This window comes from Poecilia formosa, unplaced genomic scaffold, assembly GCF_000485575.1.
Source record: "Poecilia formosa unplaced genomic scaffold, Poecilia_formosa-5.1.2 Scaffold458, whole genome shotgun sequence".
NCBI lineage: Eukaryota > Metazoa > Chordata > Actinopteri > Cyprinodontiformes > Poeciliidae > Poecilia > Poecilia formosa.
Window position 1 is genome coordinate 344594 of NW_006800397.1, and position 18785 is coordinate 363378.

An 18785-nucleotide genomic window follows, 5' to 3' on the forward strand; every position below is an offset into this window, starting at 1 on the left:
CAGGCCACACACAGACTCCTGTCTCTGTACTTGTGTGGCCTTACACCGACTTCCAACCCAAACCTTTTCACTAAACCTGATAAAGGTAAAGTTACCTCCAAACCCGAGAATAGAATACAGTCATAATCAATAAGTTAAAATATGTGTTCCATGAGGCTCATTTGTCAGATTAAGTACCTTTTGAAAATTTACAACTTTTAAGCAGATATTAAACATATTTTTTGTTAAGCCCACATTTCTGTTTTAAAAGAATAGTTTTTTTTAATTAGTCAAATGTAATGTTCTAACGTTAATTATGTTTTCACTAACTGTCTGTGGAAAATCATCACAATTAAATACAAAGGCTTTAAAGCATCCACTTAGTGATAAAGTTCCTGAAATGAATAGACTTCTCAATAATATTCTAATTTATTGAATGGGCCTGTATACCTAACCTACATTCACACCTTAGAACTAACCCCTAAAACAAATATTGTTTTTACATTGTGTGGACATGACAAAATGTCCTCACAACTACAAATGTCCTCACATTGTTGGTGATTTGCCACATTCCCAGAATGATAGGTAAACAAGTATAGACACACACAAACATACAAAATGTGGATGTTTTTGTTTTGGATCCAACAAGAAACCAAACCTGCACTGGGAGAACAAGCAAACCACATGACAAAGGCACCAGTGAGGATTCGAACCAGGACCTTCTTTTCACCATTTGTTTTTTATGCTGTTGTTTTATACATTTCAATAGCTAGAAATTAAAACAGTCTTCTGCTTACCAAATTTTTATTTTAAAGGTATAACTGAGGTTGTTGCAGTTAGAAGTTAGCAGAAAAACAATGTGGGCAATAAAGGGCGGATGCAGGAAAACCTCAACCTGCTGCTCTCCTTATCGCCCAGAACTTTTGATGGATCTGAAGTTAGCAGGACTGTTATGCAATGAAAAAGGAAGCCAAGGGTGGAGCTGTCATCAGAGTCATCAGAGTTCATCTTACAGTCTGGATCTCCACAACATACCAGAGCACAGGTCACCAGAGGTCAACAACAACCTTAATCCTAAAAACATCTGGGACTTGTTGACTCATTGTGTGGCTAATAATGACAATGCTAAAGCTAACAGAACCTCGTATTATGTCACTGTGATTACTGAATGGATTTACAGCAATTATTTTTATTTTTATAAAAAATATTTCTCATTTATCCGTAGATTAACTTGTTCACTTAATTTAGTCAATTTGTCGTGTCTGAATTTGTCATAAAGTAATTGATGAAATCCAAGAGAAAACTTATTTGCAGAAGAACCAGTGGAAACCAAGTATGTGAAAATGTTTGAACTACACCAACAGGAAAATAAAAAATTGCTTTAGATTTCTCCCACAAAGAGAAATAAAATCATCTGCGTCTCTCACCATGCTCCTCGATGTAGTCAACGATGTGTTTGACCAGCGCAGGAACCTCATGGCCGCTGACCGTGTGCGCGCGCGTCACTTCCTCCAAAGGAACGCCAAAAACCCGAGCGGTACTGGCTGAGCCCTCGCCCTCATTGCCTGGCAATGGAGACACGCTCTTCCTCATGGCCTCTTCCTCCGCCACCTCCTCCTCACCACAATCCCGCTGAAACCTTACGTCTTCCCAAAGACAAAAAAACATTTTAATGAAGGATAAAATTAACAATTGAGTTGTCAAGAAACACATCTGTTATTAAAGCAGTTTACATTAAATGATTTTAGATTACTGGTATGGTGAATCTCAAATAATATTAGCTCTTCACAATGTTTTAAAATGTATTTACTAACATGTAAAAATGTTACATTTTCTGATCCAAGCTAATCCACAGATACTCTAAGTACTTAATTTGGGTTTTGCTTGTAAATTGTTAAAATAATGAGCCTTTTTCATTATTTATAGATAAATATTCATATATGCAATTCTTCAAACAAAACTAGAAATACACAATATTAATATATTGATCTTTATTTATGATGAATAATTTCTAAAATAGATCATTAAAATATGGAAATAATCTAAATTAGATTTTATGATGAAATTATTTAGGTCTGTATGGCGACACTATGAATTTATTCGAACTGTCAGTTGAATAAAGATATCTATTTAAGATATCTACATTGTGGCATTTTCAAAGTATAAGCAAAAATCAGGATATATCAACTCTGAAAACTAAAAGAACTTGAAAGAGGATGGAAAATTATCATTAGTAGTATTATTACAGTATTTATTTATCAGGTTCTTTACAGGAGCATTGTTGCTGATGTGTTTTTAAATAAAAAGGTAAATATGAAGTTTTGAAGTCACAGTAATAAAAAAAAAATCATTCTAGTCTGAGGAACTGAGGACAAAACAGCATTGTAAATAAATAAAATTGTGTGTGTGTGTGTGCGCGCGCGTCTGTACCGTGTAGCAGTGACAGTGTGTCCTATCCTCTCCTCCTCTGGCCAGTGAACCACTGGACCATCTATGGCTGCTTCAGGTTGTGGCAGAAGATGAGCCGGTAGTTCCTCATTGACAGACCGCTGATCCTCTAGCAGGATTCCCTTCTAGCTTCACTGAGGACACACATTCAAAAGAAAAATAAAGAATTCAGTCCAACAACAAATTTATCACATTTAACATTTCCTGCTATGGATTTTCACAGAGAAACAATGTTCTATGTTAACAGATTTTGTGTTGGCAGCCTTGCAGGTCTGCTTCTGCATCAAGTAGGGAGAATTTTATTTAAATTAAATATATAATATCATGAAGAGTTCAGAAAATATTACATACTTTAGGCTGTAAAATATTAAAAATGCAAGATCACATGCAACAGAAAACTTATGCAGAAGAGCACAAAAAATGTATAAAAGTCAAAGACGTAATAATCAGTCAACAGATTTTCTGTCGAATGGCGTTGAGTGGGTCAAAATAAAAGACGCGACTTCCCAACCCATTAATTAATTGCTCAAATGAGCATTCACACATTTTTCAGTCTGTAAAACACTGACCAACAGCATGAACCTCAATGCTTTTTTCAGTTTAATGAAAATCAGATATGAATTAAAGAAAAAAAATACTTTCCTGTATAAAAGGAGAAAATCTGTAGTCTCTCCATTCATAAATACTACATACATCAACAACTTTGCTACACATTTTTCTGTCTCATGAACTGCAGTCTTTAGAATAAAAGATACATGAAGCAGAAAGTCCTATTAATCAGTTCCGGTTTCCATTAAAAGTGTATGTCTGTACCAACCAGGAACAGACTGATCACAGCTAAACAAACAAAACGTGTGTTTTCCCTGTTAACATTTTTGGTTGACACATAAACATCACGTTTCTTTTTTTTTTTTTTTAGAATTACGCAGGTAAAGAATGAAAACAATGTTATCACAGTTACCTTTGTGTTTGTCTTGTCAACAAAAAAGTAAATGTCAGAATGCACTGTGAGGAACATGTTAATAAAAATATCCACTATTTTGCTGATCCAGAGATGTAAAAAGTTATTACATCCTAAAACTCTAGGAATAAAAGGAGTGTCAAGGGCGGTTCAGTGAGTAGCTCTCGTTTTTCCTAAAGCTTATAAACCAACCCGTGGTTCCAGGAGTTTGGAGTTCGCTCATAATGACTTCTGACTAAAAAGCATTCTTCAGCCTCTTTTCCTCCTAAAAGCAGCTAAACTGGCACCTTTAAAGAGGCGGGTAAGCCTCTTTAAAAGCTAAGGAAAATCCCTCTGTTCCTGAGGAAACGTTTCAAAGCTCTAGCAGAACTTAAAGGTGTTTCTCAAGCCAAATCCTTCTGTTCTAAGCAAACTAAGCTGATATTAAACTTCAACACATGTTGAATAGTGTAAGTAGATTAAAACTCCCACACATTCAACAGCTGTATACTCCAGCATTTCTGTATTATATTTAAATATCCGTGTGCTGACAGGGCGCCAATCTGGAGTCAAATTGCTTGAAATATTTGCCAATGGAGCTGGTTCTGGTTCTGCTACTCTAAGAGTAAATGGCCCAAAGTTTTCCCTTTCCTAACACATTTGAGCTACAAGACGACCCAAATGTTTCTGAACTTAAGGCTGAAAAACAGCACAACTCGGGTCCCAAGACAAATTATCTAAAAATTTGGAAGTGGGCGGAGCCAACAGACTGAGGGGCGTGGCCAACAGTAGGTGAGAGGTCAGGTGGGAGTTGGGTCGGGATAACAGAAGCACTACTGTCAACTTTGTCGATATATTTAAGCAACTTTGAAGACTCTCTGGGGAATCTTTCAAGAAATCAGCAAGCGACAAATCTGGCAAGTTAAAAAAAAAAGTAAATAGTGATCAATCTACTGATTTACTTCTTTTTTTTTCCCCAAAAAAACTACAAGTGACAAATGTAGCAACTTTTTATTCTAAAAAACCCCCCCAAAACCTACAGATTAATCTTGTGACTTAATAATCAACTGCTGACAAATCTTGGAACTTTAAAAATTAAAATAAATATTTGCACCCTGAAGGTCCAATTTGTCTTCAAAACTCGCTCTCTCACTCCAGATGTGTTTCATGAATAAAATGCAACCTGATTTAATCTGTGTGTAAAACTTAGAGATCAGGATGAGACAGTGATGATAGGAGAACGCTAACCGAGTCAGAAATATTCAAAACAGGAGCACAAAAAAATCATAAAGCTGCATGAAAAGAGCTTTCCTTCAGCAGAAAGTAAGGTTAACATTTTCACAGCTGAACCAACTCTAATTAACTTTATTGGTTAATTCTTTGTATGGTTTTGGGTTTGTATTCATCTAGCTGATAACAGCTCACTTCCTCCTCAACACAAACACTTGGTTATTCGTTCTGTACTTCCATCTAAAGTTAACCCCCTCCAGTCTACTTTTATCAGCTAATTAGAGAAGCTACGATCTGTTGTGACGAACAGGAAATCGTCTCTGAACCGTAACAAGCTAAAAATCAGCCATCACACCTACCTTGATTCAGTTAGTTTCCATTAACTGCCCACTGCAGACTGGTAGAGGCAGTAAATTTAAATGAGCCAAGTCGATATCAGGTTTCAGCTCGTTTCTAAAAGCAGCACCTGCCCACATTCAGATGTGAAGCCTCAGCAGCGCTCCACGGGGGGCGGCTTTCAACACAAAGGTCACGGGTTCAATACCTGCAAAACAGCGACTGCACACCTGACCCAAAACGTCCGTGCATCGGTGAGGTGGTCACCTCCCTGCAAACGGCCAAATCCTTCCAGAACCGGTGAATACGGAGCCGGAAAATCCCGCTATGGTCAGTCTGAACCAGCATTTCCTTCAGAACAAGTTTTAGAAACTCATTTTATCCAACTGCTTAAAATGGATTAAAGCTGTTAAACTAAATATTAATGAACAGCAAAACGACAGGAAATGACATTTCCAGCAGCAGAATTACTCAACTAACTGCGCTGGTCCAAATTAAAGCGATAAACATTATGATAATTAGTTTTTTGTTTTATTTGTTGCTGTATAAGACAGATTATGAAGAATTTATAGGATGCACATTGGCAAGAAGCTGGTAATCGCTGTGATGCTATATGTCCAGTTGTTATTTATAATGGTCCTGATTATTAAGGGTCTGTAGGTTTTCTTGTCTTGTTGTGAGAGTTAGTTTGTAATCATTTTGTTTATGTCATATAATGTGTTTGTTGGTTCTTTAACACAGACATATTGATACTATAACATGGTTTTAATTAGACATTACTGACAATTATTGAGTCAGTAATTGATATTAAATTGAGATAAGTGTTCACTTCTTTCTACTCCTTTTCAAACAGAAACATAATCTAATTATTTTGTTCTAGGTTAATTGATTTCTTGCTTTTAGAAAAGCCAGTTTGAAATAAACAAATTAAATTGAAGTATTAATGAATCAGAATAATAAGTCAGCTAAAACACCGGAACAAGGGTGAGAGTGACTGAGGTATTTCTGCTGCGTTGTCATCCATCCTTACACTTCCCTGTTTTCAGCAGAGCAAGGTTGACTTTTCACACACAAACAACCACACACCCTGAAGCACATGACCAGGAAAGCATGCCGATCCGAATCTCTGCCGCCGACACGCAGCATGTGACGGAGAGCTGCCGTGTCACAGGAAAACATCGCCATGTCCGCGGCAGCTTCCTTCAGCGAGCCAAACGGATCCGGTTTGGCTCAACAAAACTACAATCATGTCACAAATATGAATGCTTCGCAACACGTCAGACTGACATCAGTCTGCAGTAAGAGACACAGCAGGAAGTCTGTCCATAATCAGCCTAAGCTCAGTAACCTGCGCTCACTCAGTGTATCAGTCTGCTGTGATCCAAACACTGAGCAACGAGGGCTCAAACCGTCAACTTTCTGTTGTCACAACAAAACAAAGAGAGGAAATGCAACACCTGCTCAACGCTTCCCGCAGATTCTCGCAGCGCCGGTTGGAGCGATTCCCCTCGTTTAGTCACAGCGGCCCGCTGTCTGGACTTTACACCCAACAGGGTGATAAAAGTATTCAACCCTTCACATTTATTCTGCTTTTACTTTGAAAAATACATTTGCTCTCATTGTTGAGTCTTGAAGTAACTGTCACAATAACTTGTCCCAGAAGTTATTGCGATAAACGATAATATTGTTGCTTTGGGGTAAAGGCATAATAATGCAAAAACAGATTATCAAAGATAATAAACTTTAAATTCTAATGAACATTTAACTCTGGAACTGGAAGACCTTTTAAATATCCAAAAGACATTAACAACAGAAACAACTAAAATTAATTATCAGGTCTCTATAAACAAAACAGTGCAGGGATTTCCCCAGTGTTTTATAAGCCTGGCGGGCCACCAGGCTTTACTTGTGCCCCACCAGGCTTAGCATTGCTTATTTAATTATTTTTTTAATGTTTGCATTTTTTTAAGACTTCATAGCTGGTGTTCATATTTTAATTTCCAATAACACATAATTATTAGGTGATAATTTCAAATTTCCTGTCAACTTTTAACAGTTTTTAACTCAAAACCACAACATGCCGCTGGATGAAAGACTGCCGAGCGCCCAACCACCAAACTCAGGGGAAACCTTGCAGTCCTTCAAAATAAACCGTGAGTTCAGGCCAAAGCTCCAGAGTCCAGTTTTTGGTAGAGAAAAACAAAAAAATCATGCAAAAGGAAATAACTGAATGATAAGTCGATAATTAAATGGGTTGTTGGCTTCAATGTTGTTTTTTGTGTATTTACAATACTCACCAAATAAACATGAATAGTTTCCACAGAACCTGATGGTTTTTTTGTCCAATTATTTGATGAATTGGCAGAAACATCAGTAGAGTACTCGGTTATTAAATTAATTGTTAGCTGCAGCTCTACCAAAGCCGTTTCGATGATCCTGAAGACTGCAGGGAAAAAGATGCTAAAGACTCAACACCAGATAAGGTTCACCAGGTCGCAGCTTAGGGGCAATTACTTCCTTAATTGGTGAACTTCCTTACTGGTACAGTCGAACTCTTTCTCCAGTGAACTAAAAAACGTGACCCATTTAATGCTGCGTCATTTTCTGACAAACCAGATAAAAAAGTGTTAGGATGCATTTATGCAAGTTTTTATCGGATGAGTCAGACTGAGCCCACAAATACTTCATCACAGATACAGTAAAGACAATAACCTTTATTACTTTATTAAAGTAAATCAGAGATAACAAAATGTTTATGTCAAAGTAAAATGAGGTCACCAGTGGATAGCAGGACGTCAGATGTTTAGGTCAGGAGCCAACATTTGTTTCTGTCTGTATGACTGTGGTTCTACTTCAAACGGAAAGAAAGCAGCAAACCTTGTTAGTTGGGCTGCAAAAAAATAAGGAAAGCAATTTTATGGCAAAAACTGGAGGAGAAACGAGCGGGAGGACAAACAGACGTGTCAGGAAGATGAGGAGAGGCCGGTAAGGAGACGGCAACCGGAAGAAAAATCCGTCTGAGGTTGGCTGCTCTAACCTACTTTATCGTCTCCTGCCGGCCCGTCTCTGATGAATTAATAACCGGCTGCTGCTTCCAGCGCCTCGCTCCTGCACAAATATGCATCATATTTCCCTCATTCATTTTAAAGATGAACAGAACATGCAACAAAGTTCATCTTCCTTTTCAAATGTTTGTCCTGCATAAACCAAACAGCTGATTAAAGGAAGTCCTGCAGGATAAAAATCAGGGTCCTGCAACCTACAGACCTCCTGCAATGGATCTTCATAAAAACAACTCCACTGAATTTCCATAATAAATGACACTGGAAGTACCGGTAATACTTTTTTAGAGTTCAGGAAGTGCACGTCTTTTCCCAGAATTTTCCACAAATATCAACAAGTCAAAGCAGAAAATGTATCCATCTTCCTTTTGTTTTAAGGTTTCCAATAAGAAGACAAGTTTTATTTAGCTGGGCTGAGCGTAAAACGGCTCTTTGGATCGTAAAGTTTGCAGACCGCTGCTGCAGATCTGCAGCAGGTTGCTGAATTTATTAATCTGAGAGAAATTTTAAACATAGAAGAAGAAAAACTTCTGAAGGCCAAATTTCTAGACCTTCCTGTTTGAAACATTTGTTGAAACATTTTTAGTTGCTTTGGTCAGGCCAACAAAATGCCGAAGCATTCTGTGCAGAAAGAGCCTGAAACGCCCACAGCTGAAACATAAACGCAGCTCTATGTTCAGTCTGTGGGAGTGGAGGAAAGGCAGCTCTCTGTTTGCAACATTTGCATCAAGTTTGGTTTGATGCCACTGAGAGGAAAGAAGGCCTGCAGCGTTCGGGTTGGGATGCAGCGCTTTAACTTTACAAACGGACATAAAACTGGAGGTTAAACCACTTCTCAAAAATCTTATTTTCTCTGTCACATCTTAAAATATCTTCACACTATTTGAAGAGGAACTAGATTATAATTTCCTTTTATAAACATCAGCTCATGGCTGATTGATTTGAAGATAAAATATTTTTAGGTATGAGGCAGTTTATGCATCATTAGCTTCAGTCAGAGCAGAAAGTAAACTTAAAATTAGGGCCAGGGCTTTAATGTGTTCATGTTTATTTATTAGATTTTAACATGTTAACCAGTAAAAAAGACAGCAGAGAAATTAATTGCATTTATTTTTTAAATGTAAACGTTCTGGCCCGGGACCTTTGCTTTGCGTTTCTGGTACGCACATAAATCTGATGCACATCTACTAACAGCAGTGATGGAGGACGGAGGTAATAAGTTTGATTTATTATCGTCACGATAAATTACAATTAATGACGTTTAAAACTCCCCAAAACTGTCCTTATAGTCAGGATTGATAGTTTTACTGTTTTCTCAATAAAAGAATTAATAAACACTAATAAATTTGGAAATACAGTTACCGTGTGCGGCTTAGTGATATAAATGACATTCTTTATATGAGTAAAGAAGCACATTACAAATGGGAATATTTTTCAGGAGCCGTTTTGGTGTTTGTGGGGCTAAAATGAAGTCATTCGTAATTAAACCAGCTGTATTAATATTGGCCCAAACTTTCTAATCAGTGCATTTCTAATTCTAATTACACAAACATCAGCAATTTAATAAAAAGAAACATTTGAGTTTCTAACATCAGTGGAGTTATTTAGATCATCATGTTCTCAAATTTATTATGAAAGAATAAAAATAGAAAACAGTGCAGAACTCTGTAATAAATAGTAATATTTGCAGACCTGATAGAACCAGGCTGAGTTAAAACTGCTGAGGAGCTGACCGAGCAGCATCCTGAAATAAGGAAATACTGAAGCCAGAGCCGAGAGCTCCAGCTGAACAGAAAAACTCTTGTTGTTTCCGTCTGTGTGTGTTTTTGTTGCTGCAAACAATGGATGAAAACACAAGCTGTGAACAGACTGAGCAGCGAGCAAACCATGACGCTGCAGCTTCACCGTCTCACACGGACGACAGGAAGCCGTTTAGTCGCTTTCATTAACACACACACACACACACACACACACACACACAGCCTGAGAATAAACACATCAGGCTCCATGGTTGCGGATTGTTTGAAACATTCCTCTAACTTTTCAGGACCATGAGAGCCAGAGTTGCGCCGCGGTAATTGATCTGAATACGCAGCGACTCGGATCAAATGTCTCCAGGACCTGAACCTTCGATCTGCTGCCAGAAAGCCGACTTAGCCGCTCGTCACTCTGAGCCCAGTTCAGCCTGATCCATTAGGTCGGGTTGGAATCAGTGTCGGCTCGGGCAACGAGGAAATCAGTCACCAGGAAGAAACAGCAGGCAGCTTTTGCACCGCGCTCAAACTATCCAGTCACACAGAAACCTTGTCCTGGGTTTAAAAATAAAAACACGGCGCAGCGTGTGAGGAAATATTTAATAAAGGGACTTTCCAAAAACAGTCGGAACAAACCGACAACCTGAATGTTTCGGTCTAATTTATAAACATCCTCCTTCAGCTATTCTGGAATAAATTAAAATGCAACAGAAATTTGGATTCCTGTGAGTGTTTCAGAGGAAACTGACAATCACATTAAAAATAAGAAAAATCTTTCCCACTACATAGTTTACCAAAAATGACACGAATGATGCAAGACTTTTAATCAAATTGTTGAGATAAAACCCAGTTTGTGATAAAACTTTTTTAATAAGTTAAAGCAGTATTAAACGTCTCCAACTCATGAGTTTTAAAGGTAATTCATGGGACGTCTGTAACTGCAGACGCTGAGCGCCTTAAACACGTTCTCACCCAGATTACTCAACCCAGCCATCTGCTAAGGAACCAAGCCGTCAGATGAATCTCACACCAAAACGTAGAGACTCAGGTCTGAGAGGATGCCGATCCAAACCTGCCGTGTTTAAGACAGAAGAAACCTGCTGTTCCACAGAAGAGTTTCTGTCCGTCCTCTGAAAGGTTTAAACTTCGTGGTTTCAAAGCCAGCAGCCCTCCTGGTAAAGAACGTCCTTCAGTTATCAACATATTAACAGCAACTCTGATGATGTTTGCAAACCCAAAGAGCTGTTCTTGGATTTGGAAACTTTAGTTTCAGTTCCAAGAAATCATCAATATCAATTAGAAACATTTGGGATGTTTTGCAATAAACTGCTGAGATTATTATACTATGGTTACTGACACACCGTCACAAAAGCGACTGGACACAAATCAGCGACTTCAAAAAAAGTGACTAGTGACAAATCTAGCAACTTTTCTTTTTAAAGTGAATAGTAAAAAAAAATCTAGTAATTTTTTTCCTAATAAGCAACAAATCTAGCAACTTAAAAAAAAGCAAGTAGTGAAAAATCAGATTTGTTTTTTTAAAAAGTGACTAGTGAAAAATAAATACATTTCTCTAAAAAAAGTGACTAGCAACAATTTCAGCTTAAAAAAGCTTTTAAAAAAATCAACTTTTTTTAAGCAAGACAAATGAAGCGACTTTTTAAACAGAGCGACTAAAGACAGATTTTTCCCTCAGTCAGTGACTCTTGTCCAAAACTGTTTTATTTGAGAAATATTTTTTAAAAAACTAAAAGTTTTGGTCCCAAAACATGAACTTCAGATAATTATCCATCCTCTCAATAAGACGATTGTTATTCATGTTTAGGATGAATTATTAAAACAAGCTATGACTCCTGATGTTTCTAAATGGTCCAGCTGGTCCCTTTATTTCTGAGTAAATAAAGCTACTTACTGCCACTGAAGGCTCAGATCAGTAACCGCTCACGGTCTCAAGGACCAAAATGTCCCAGACAGAATGAGATTCCTTTGTTTCATCGCTGCCTTGAGTCTCAAAAAGCTCACATCCAGGGGAGGAAAAGGACATTTAAACCCTTCTTTAATATTTACAGATAAAAATGTCAGAATGTGAGCAAAAGAAGAGTATTTTCTCCTCCAGTGGAAGCCTGCGTTATATCAACACCCTGACAGGCCATCTCCATTTACCCGATCCTTGGGCCCGGTCAGCGCCGCGCGGCGGGAAGCCGCCTGCGGCTGGTTTTGGCAGGATTCTGGATTCCTACAGCTTCTTTCTCAGTATCAAAATATCTCCATCTTTACTGTGGTTCCCATCAGTGGATTTCCATCCGTGGAAATTATTTTTAAAAGATTTCTGGGTAATAAATGTGTAATACTAGATCAATGTTTAACACCTAAAGACAAATGATGCTTTATGGGAATAAAAATGAGGTTACAAAGTTATTTTAGGAGCAGGGTCCAATGTAGCAGACAGGGATTAAATGTGGTGACTTCCTGTTTGGGCCTGTTTATGGGTTAGCTTGAGGCTAAATCAACCACAGATTGACCGACCAACTGTTGGGAACGGCCGGCCGGCAGCTGTGGGATTACAGCGCCGGTGCAGTTGTTGTGTTTGCACGCCAGTTTTCCTTCCACATTAAACCATTTCTCATCTTACACGTCTTATCTCACACGGTGGGCGGCTGGAGCTTCCCCACTGAGGCTTTCTGCATACGTGAGATTGTTCACATAAAGGCCAACAGGTTCAACTTAGATACACTCAGAGTGTGAAGGTCAGTCGCTTTAATGGCGCCGCATTTCAAGGGTTACAATACTATCAAACACAAACGCCGGACGGCTTCCTGTAAGCTTTACTGAGCTCTAAATTAAAGACATTTAGGCATTTATTTGATAGAAACTCTTAAACTGGAAGTAAAAAGGTTTATTTTCCAAATCTGATACAAATCTGTTTTATATTTCTGATCGAACATGGAGTTAAAATAATATTTAAACCACTTTATTCTGCTTTTATCTGAACTACACAGTTTCCAACCTTTAGAAAGAGAGACGAGTGGATATGGAAGTGAAATTCCTTTACAAAAGTCTAAATTTAACAAGTTTTTTTGTTATTTTATGCCAATTAGAATTTATAAAACTTATTTTACAGGTACAACTCATTAAATATTTATCTGTGAGAGTTATATAAGATGTGCCGGTGAATTCTCCTTTACTGATGGGCTGGAACTGTTACATGAGCATAAGAAGAAATTATTATAATGTTCACATTACGTTTCATAATCATTTCTTCTTATGCTCATGCTCAGGTTCCTCTACATGGAAAAGAGAAAAGGAAAAAGGAAGCAAAATGATGATAAAGGAAAAAAAAACTGAACAAAAAACAAGACAGACAAGAAAGACAGAAAATTAGAAAAAAGAAAACAAAAATAAATTAATAAGGGGAAAAAAGAAAATAAAAATATAAACAAAAATAAAAGAGAAAATAAACAAGCAAAGAAAGAAAAAGTTATCATTTAGACAACAAAATAAATAACATCTGAAATTCCAAATATTCTTTCAGACTTTAATTTGTTTTTCTATTTTTATAGAGCTTTGGAAAATACAGAAATCAAATCCACATTTTTCCAGACGGTTCAGGAATCCTGTTAAAAAATATTCCTGGATCAGCTCCAACATTTATGGTTCAGTTTACAGCTCTGATTAGATATCTGCCATAAAAAGATAATTTCATCTAAAACGCTGTTACCTTTGTGTTGAAGAAAACAGCCTGTAATTATTTACAGCCTCAATTAGTCTGAATATCTTTACTGGACCAACACGAAAACATTCCTGCTGACGTTTTTCCATTTTTCAGCCATGATTCTCCTTCTCCTGATATGATCTACTGCCATCAGCTTCTCATTTTCTAATCACCGGATCGATTAAATCCAGATGAAACACATTCAGTTGGTCCGTTCTCCTGCTGGCGCTAAGAATAAATGAAGGACGACAAAAAAGAGGTGCACCAATAAAATGTGTTGGATGATAAATCATCCCAGAAGTTATCGCAGTAAATAATAATATTGTTCTTATGAGACCATTTTCAAGTAATATAATGGTAATGGCATAATAATAAAGCAAGGTCACATTCTCAAAGATCAATAAACTTTAAATGCTAACAAACATTAAACGCTGGAACTGAAAAACATTTTAAATATCCAAGACAAATAAACAAATCAAAAGAAACAACAAATAAAATGAATTACGAAGTCCGTGTAAACAAAAAAGCACCAGCAAGAAGAGTCTTATCATCCAGATTTTGGTAAAAAGAGACAAAAGACTAAAAAGATAAATGTTGCAAATGGAAATTATTGAGTTTGTTTGAGTTTATTGTGCCATTAACTGAATTTCCAAAATAAATTCTGGCTGTTAGCGTCTTAATTTTAGCATTAGCATAATTAGCATTACGTAGCACTAAGACACCAGTCTCTGTGTGTATTCCCTACAGAAGGCAAACCTCACTTTGACTCAAAACATTCAAAAGTTTAAAACTCCAGGATGTTCAATGGGGTGAAGTCTTGAGCACTTTGACAGTTAATCATTCCTGGTTTTCTGTATCCTGACCCCCTGAATGAACCAGACGTGTCTCTGCAGGCCTCAACATGTCCTGACATGTTGCTTACTTCATCAATATGTGGTTTTCCACTAAAATCTCAATAACTGCAATTAATCACAGACTCAGTAATTAACTGGGTCCACCACTACCTGGAGGACATATTTTACACGAAGAAATCAGACCATTTGGATTAATAAAATGCATATTACAAGTCAGTTATTCTAACCAACAAAAAGGCAAAACAAGGATCAAATCCAAACTTTTAGTCACAAGGGCCAAGATTGTTGAGTCGAAATTACTCAGAGGGGTAAAAATAAAATCAAGCAAATAAAGTATTCCGATTTTTGTTTCTTTCCAAAATGGATATTATAGATCCAGAACTTTCACAATAATTAGGGTCATAGTAGATTTAAAAATAGTAATACATTTCTGCCAAAAACTCAGAAAATGAACACTCACAGAAATTTACTAGAAAAAAAGTAAAATTTTAACTCAGAAATTTCCCAGTTTTTTTGTAAAAAATTTCTGAGATTAAGTTTTGGTGGAAATTTACTACTTCCTCAGACAGTCCGAAAACATCTCTAAAGATTGTCCATGTGTTTTTTGAATCATTTAAAAGTTATTCCGTCAAATCAACCCGTGTGTTACAAAATGTTATCACTAGGATAAATGCAGATTTAAAAACAAACGGATAAAACTATAGATAATTCAGTGGAATCGTGTGTTGCATTAAAAAACAGAATCTGGACGCTTCACATCCAGCGGAGCCGCTCGGAACCAGAACATTCCAGCGCAGACAGCGAAACATCCGTTCAGGAAGCATCTACAGCGGAGATGAAACTCTCCAGAAACGGAACAGAAAACGAAACCAGCAGCTAGTTGCTCCACATATCAGTTTAAATACGACACTTTAAGAATCTTATTACTCAGCATTTTAACACAATCAAACACCTGAGCAAAGACAGGTGATTCTGACCTGCCCTTTGCATCTTCCTCCAATTAAGACACAACAGTTCAGCGGAGAACATCCCACAAAATACCGATAATAACCATGAATATGTGACTCTCGGAGCCTCCTGTTGTTCTGGTCATGATTTCACGTTGTTTTCTTTATTTTCTCTTCCTGTTAGCTTCAAGGAGCCACAGATGTGACAGAACTGCTGCTAGCCGCTAGCGGTTAGCTCCCAGTCAACACAAATAAACGATAGAAACTGTTTAAAACTCAAGAGTCCTTCGGTGTCATAATTTAAACTGAAGCACAAACATAGCTGGAAAAATATTAAAAACATACAAGAACGTTTTACATATTAAGAAAAAATGGTTTAAGTCACAGTTAGCCTAGCCTGCTAACACCAGTTAGCGCCTGAGATGCTGAGAAGCCGAAGAAGAGCAGTTAGCAGGGAAGCTAATCGGGTTTCTTACCAGGTCAAAACAAACAGCACCGCGGAGCAACACGCATCAATTTCTGCGGTTCTTTATGCGGCTGGCGTCCGAACAGACGGAGACTTCGGCGGGATCAAAGTAGACGACGAAGAAATATAGTCGAGAACATCGCAAAAAAGGATCGAAATTACAGCGGTTCCTGGTTTTCCTTTTTCTGCTCGGACTGGCTGTGATGCCCGTTTGCAAGTCGATGCCTAGAGAGACTCGCCTCCTCTCGCACACACCCTCTGGGGCCGAACCTGCCAAATACTGACCCCGCCCCTCTCACTGAGAGCACGGCGGGAGGCGGCTGCCAAATAATGACCCCGCCTTTGCAGACAGCCGCAGACAGATCATATTTTAATATTTTCACCTACAACTATTTTATCGGTGTTTAATTCAAGTGCACTAATCTCTCATGATTCTTCAGAATAGAAAAGAATAGATTTGGAGTCATAGGTCAATCTAATGAGATGCTGCCTACCGTTACACAGAGCTGTCCAAATAGAGCCATCCCAAGCCTTTTTGCACGTCTGTGTAAAAGTAATGAGCTTAATTGGAATAGTGCCCAGGGCCTCATAAAACCCTGGACCACCCCCTTGATCAGTACCTTCAAGAAGAGCTCAAACTAATAACTAAAACATAAATATTTGGTTTGAATTAAAACATAAATACATTTTATTGGTTAAATTAATCAAATTCAACTTCCAGAATAAAAGTGTTCAATTTTAGAGTCGTTTTTATTCTATGATAAACGTTTAACTGATTTAATTTTGGGTAATCCACAAATGTACCACATCTCTGTGCATTAGAGGCGTGAATTACATAAAATCAATTAGTTATTATTGCAAAAATGATCAAGAACAGTTTGAATGCAGTTTTTGTTGGTCTACTTTTATTGTACCAAACATTCAAATGTTTGTATGGATTTCCATACAGTTCTTTACTATTTTAAGTCAAAATGTATGTAGAAAAATATGTGAATCATATTAGTACTGTAAAAGCATGTTTTCATTATATAATGCAAACCCTCAGTGTATGACACACTGATGCTCTGTGCTCATTTTTATATAAAAGTCATGCATTAAAATACATGAAATGAGGTTAATTACAAAGGAGGATATTTATAACAGCACTTAAATTACACAATTAGTCATTTCCAGGAGCTTTTTAAGTTTTACATACACACAAATGTAGGACCTGCACATTTTACTGGCGTCATTTTATTCACTTGTCTTTAATTCCCTTCAGAAATATTTCTCTGCTTGTTGGCACATTAATATTCCCGAGACATAAAATGCTTAACAGCGCTCAGTTTTTCATCTCCGTCTTACTGTCCTCATTAGCAGACAGTTTGCACAGTTGCCATGGAGATATCGAGCCAATGAATAATTAATATAACGAAAGTGACAGTCACAAGAAGCGCCGTAGAAATGGTGCCATATGTATGATGTAAAACATTTTATAATAATTAATGAGATTGTTTACATTTATCTTTATTTTCTACCTAGTTCTTGGGTTCATGCATACAGAATGTTTATCCATGTTTCCCTATCGGTGTGAAACTTTAACTGGAATATTTAATTTTCAGAAAACTGTTCTTTATGATGGTAAATTTAGTAAAGTGCGCCACCTGCTGGAAATACTGTGGAACAGCATTGAAGCAGCCCCTCATTTTGCACAACTCCACATCTTTAATGAGACTTTATGGTTTTATTATTAAAGATTGTAGCGGTTTATTATTTTCCTGTAAAATACTAATTACTGTTACATGTCTAATTTATACAGACTTTAAAAAATAGGTGCCACTGTAAGCTCCTCTTATAGATGGCTAATAAATAGTTAATGTTAGTTATTAATTCATCTCTAAACACCTATAAATCATCAATAACTGTTAACTATGCATTAATTAAGGACGAGAAGGAGAAAAGCTGCTGTTTTTTTGCCAAATAGTGAGCCAAGTCTGTTCACCTGTTCTTACACTAAACATTCAAGCCTCCCTTATAAGAATAATGTTATGTTTTATTTCTCCTTCTCATCTTTAATTAATGCATAATGAACAGCTGTTAATGATTTATTAAGTATTTATGGACAATATGTCTATGAACTCTTTATTAGCCATTTATGGCCCAGTGACTGCTGCTGGATGTGGATGGATATTTATGTTTGGATTAGTCAGAAAACAATAACTGAACCTTTTCCTGTTTTCCATAAAAAGCTGAACAATGTGTTGCTAAAACCTGATTCTGCATAATCAATCAAAACGTTGCCATGTTCATGCAGCGCCTTGCAATGTTGCTTTATTTAGAGTTTAAACAGGACAGACCAACATACAGTAGTGCATAACTGAAGAGAGAGAAATAATTAAAGATTTTCAATTTTTATTTACAAAGACAAAATCTGAAATGTGTAGTTATATTCACCCCCTTTTACCCAGACTGTACTCTAATAAACTGAATATACATCCACACCACACTTTTCAGAAATGATTAATTTTCTTCCACTACTTTGTGTTGGTTTATGATGTTAAACTCCAGATAAAACACATGAAAGTCTGTGGCTTTAATGGAAGGGGCAACAATTCATGAAAAAAATTAAATAATCCCAAATTCACGTCTACATTTCATTTTAGAGCTTCAAGATTTTATTTCACCTCTTCAATGATGAATAATACAGACAGGATGAAGACTGAAGAAGAGGTTTTATCTGCGGTTAAAGGAACAAACCAGTAGAGCGAAGCCTAACTGATGCTTTGAACAAATAGTTATAAAAACAGTTTGTATGAAATAACGCATCACTACACAAATCTTAAACTAACAGACGTATATAACAGGTGTGATCGCATTCTTTATACACTTTGCATTAACTCACATGAAAACAGCTGTCTATGCAGAACGGCACTAACATTGTTTTCACCTACGACCTGCAGATTAAACCAGAGAATATTTTACAAGATGGTGGAAAGTCCCCACACACACACACACACACACACACACACACACACACACACACACACACACACACACACACACACACACACACACACA

The 18785-nt window shown here is 37.1% G+C and overlaps 2 protein-coding genes across 9 annotated transcripts in view; both read right to left on the minus strand.

The window, feature by feature from the left end:
* The window catches only part of fam13b (family with sequence similarity 13 member B), a 53744-nt gene extending 37744 nt beyond the window's left edge, over positions 1 to 16000 (minus strand). For 3 of the 8 annotated variants that reach the window (XM_016663949.1, XM_016663951.1, XM_016663947.1), the window contains exons 1-3: positions 15739 to 15999; positions 2410 to 2561; positions 1407 to 1625 (exon numbers count right to left, since the gene is read on the minus strand). In XM_016663949.1, the coding sequence (XP_016519435.1) occupies positions 1407 to 1572 (166 nt within the window). In that variant the 5' untranslated portion in view covers positions 1573 to 1625; positions 2410 to 2561; positions 15739 to 15999. Of the gene's footprint in view, positions 1 to 1406; positions 1626 to 2409; positions 2562 to 4956; positions 4978 to 15738 lie in introns of those variants that run through there. The other 5 variants (XM_016663950.1, XM_016663952.1, XM_007577890.2 and 2 more) reach the window with 5 other exon arrangements.
* A 2012-nt stretch (positions 16001 to 18012) lies between these two features.
* The window catches only part of cxcl14 (chemokine (C-X-C motif) ligand 14), a 7711-nt gene continuing 6938 nt past the window's right edge, over positions 18013 to 18785 (minus strand). The window contains exon 4 of the mRNA XM_007577893.2: positions 18013 to 18785. This exon is cut by the window's right edge and continues 454 nt beyond it. The gene's annotated coding sequence lies outside the window, so the exon portion shown is untranslated.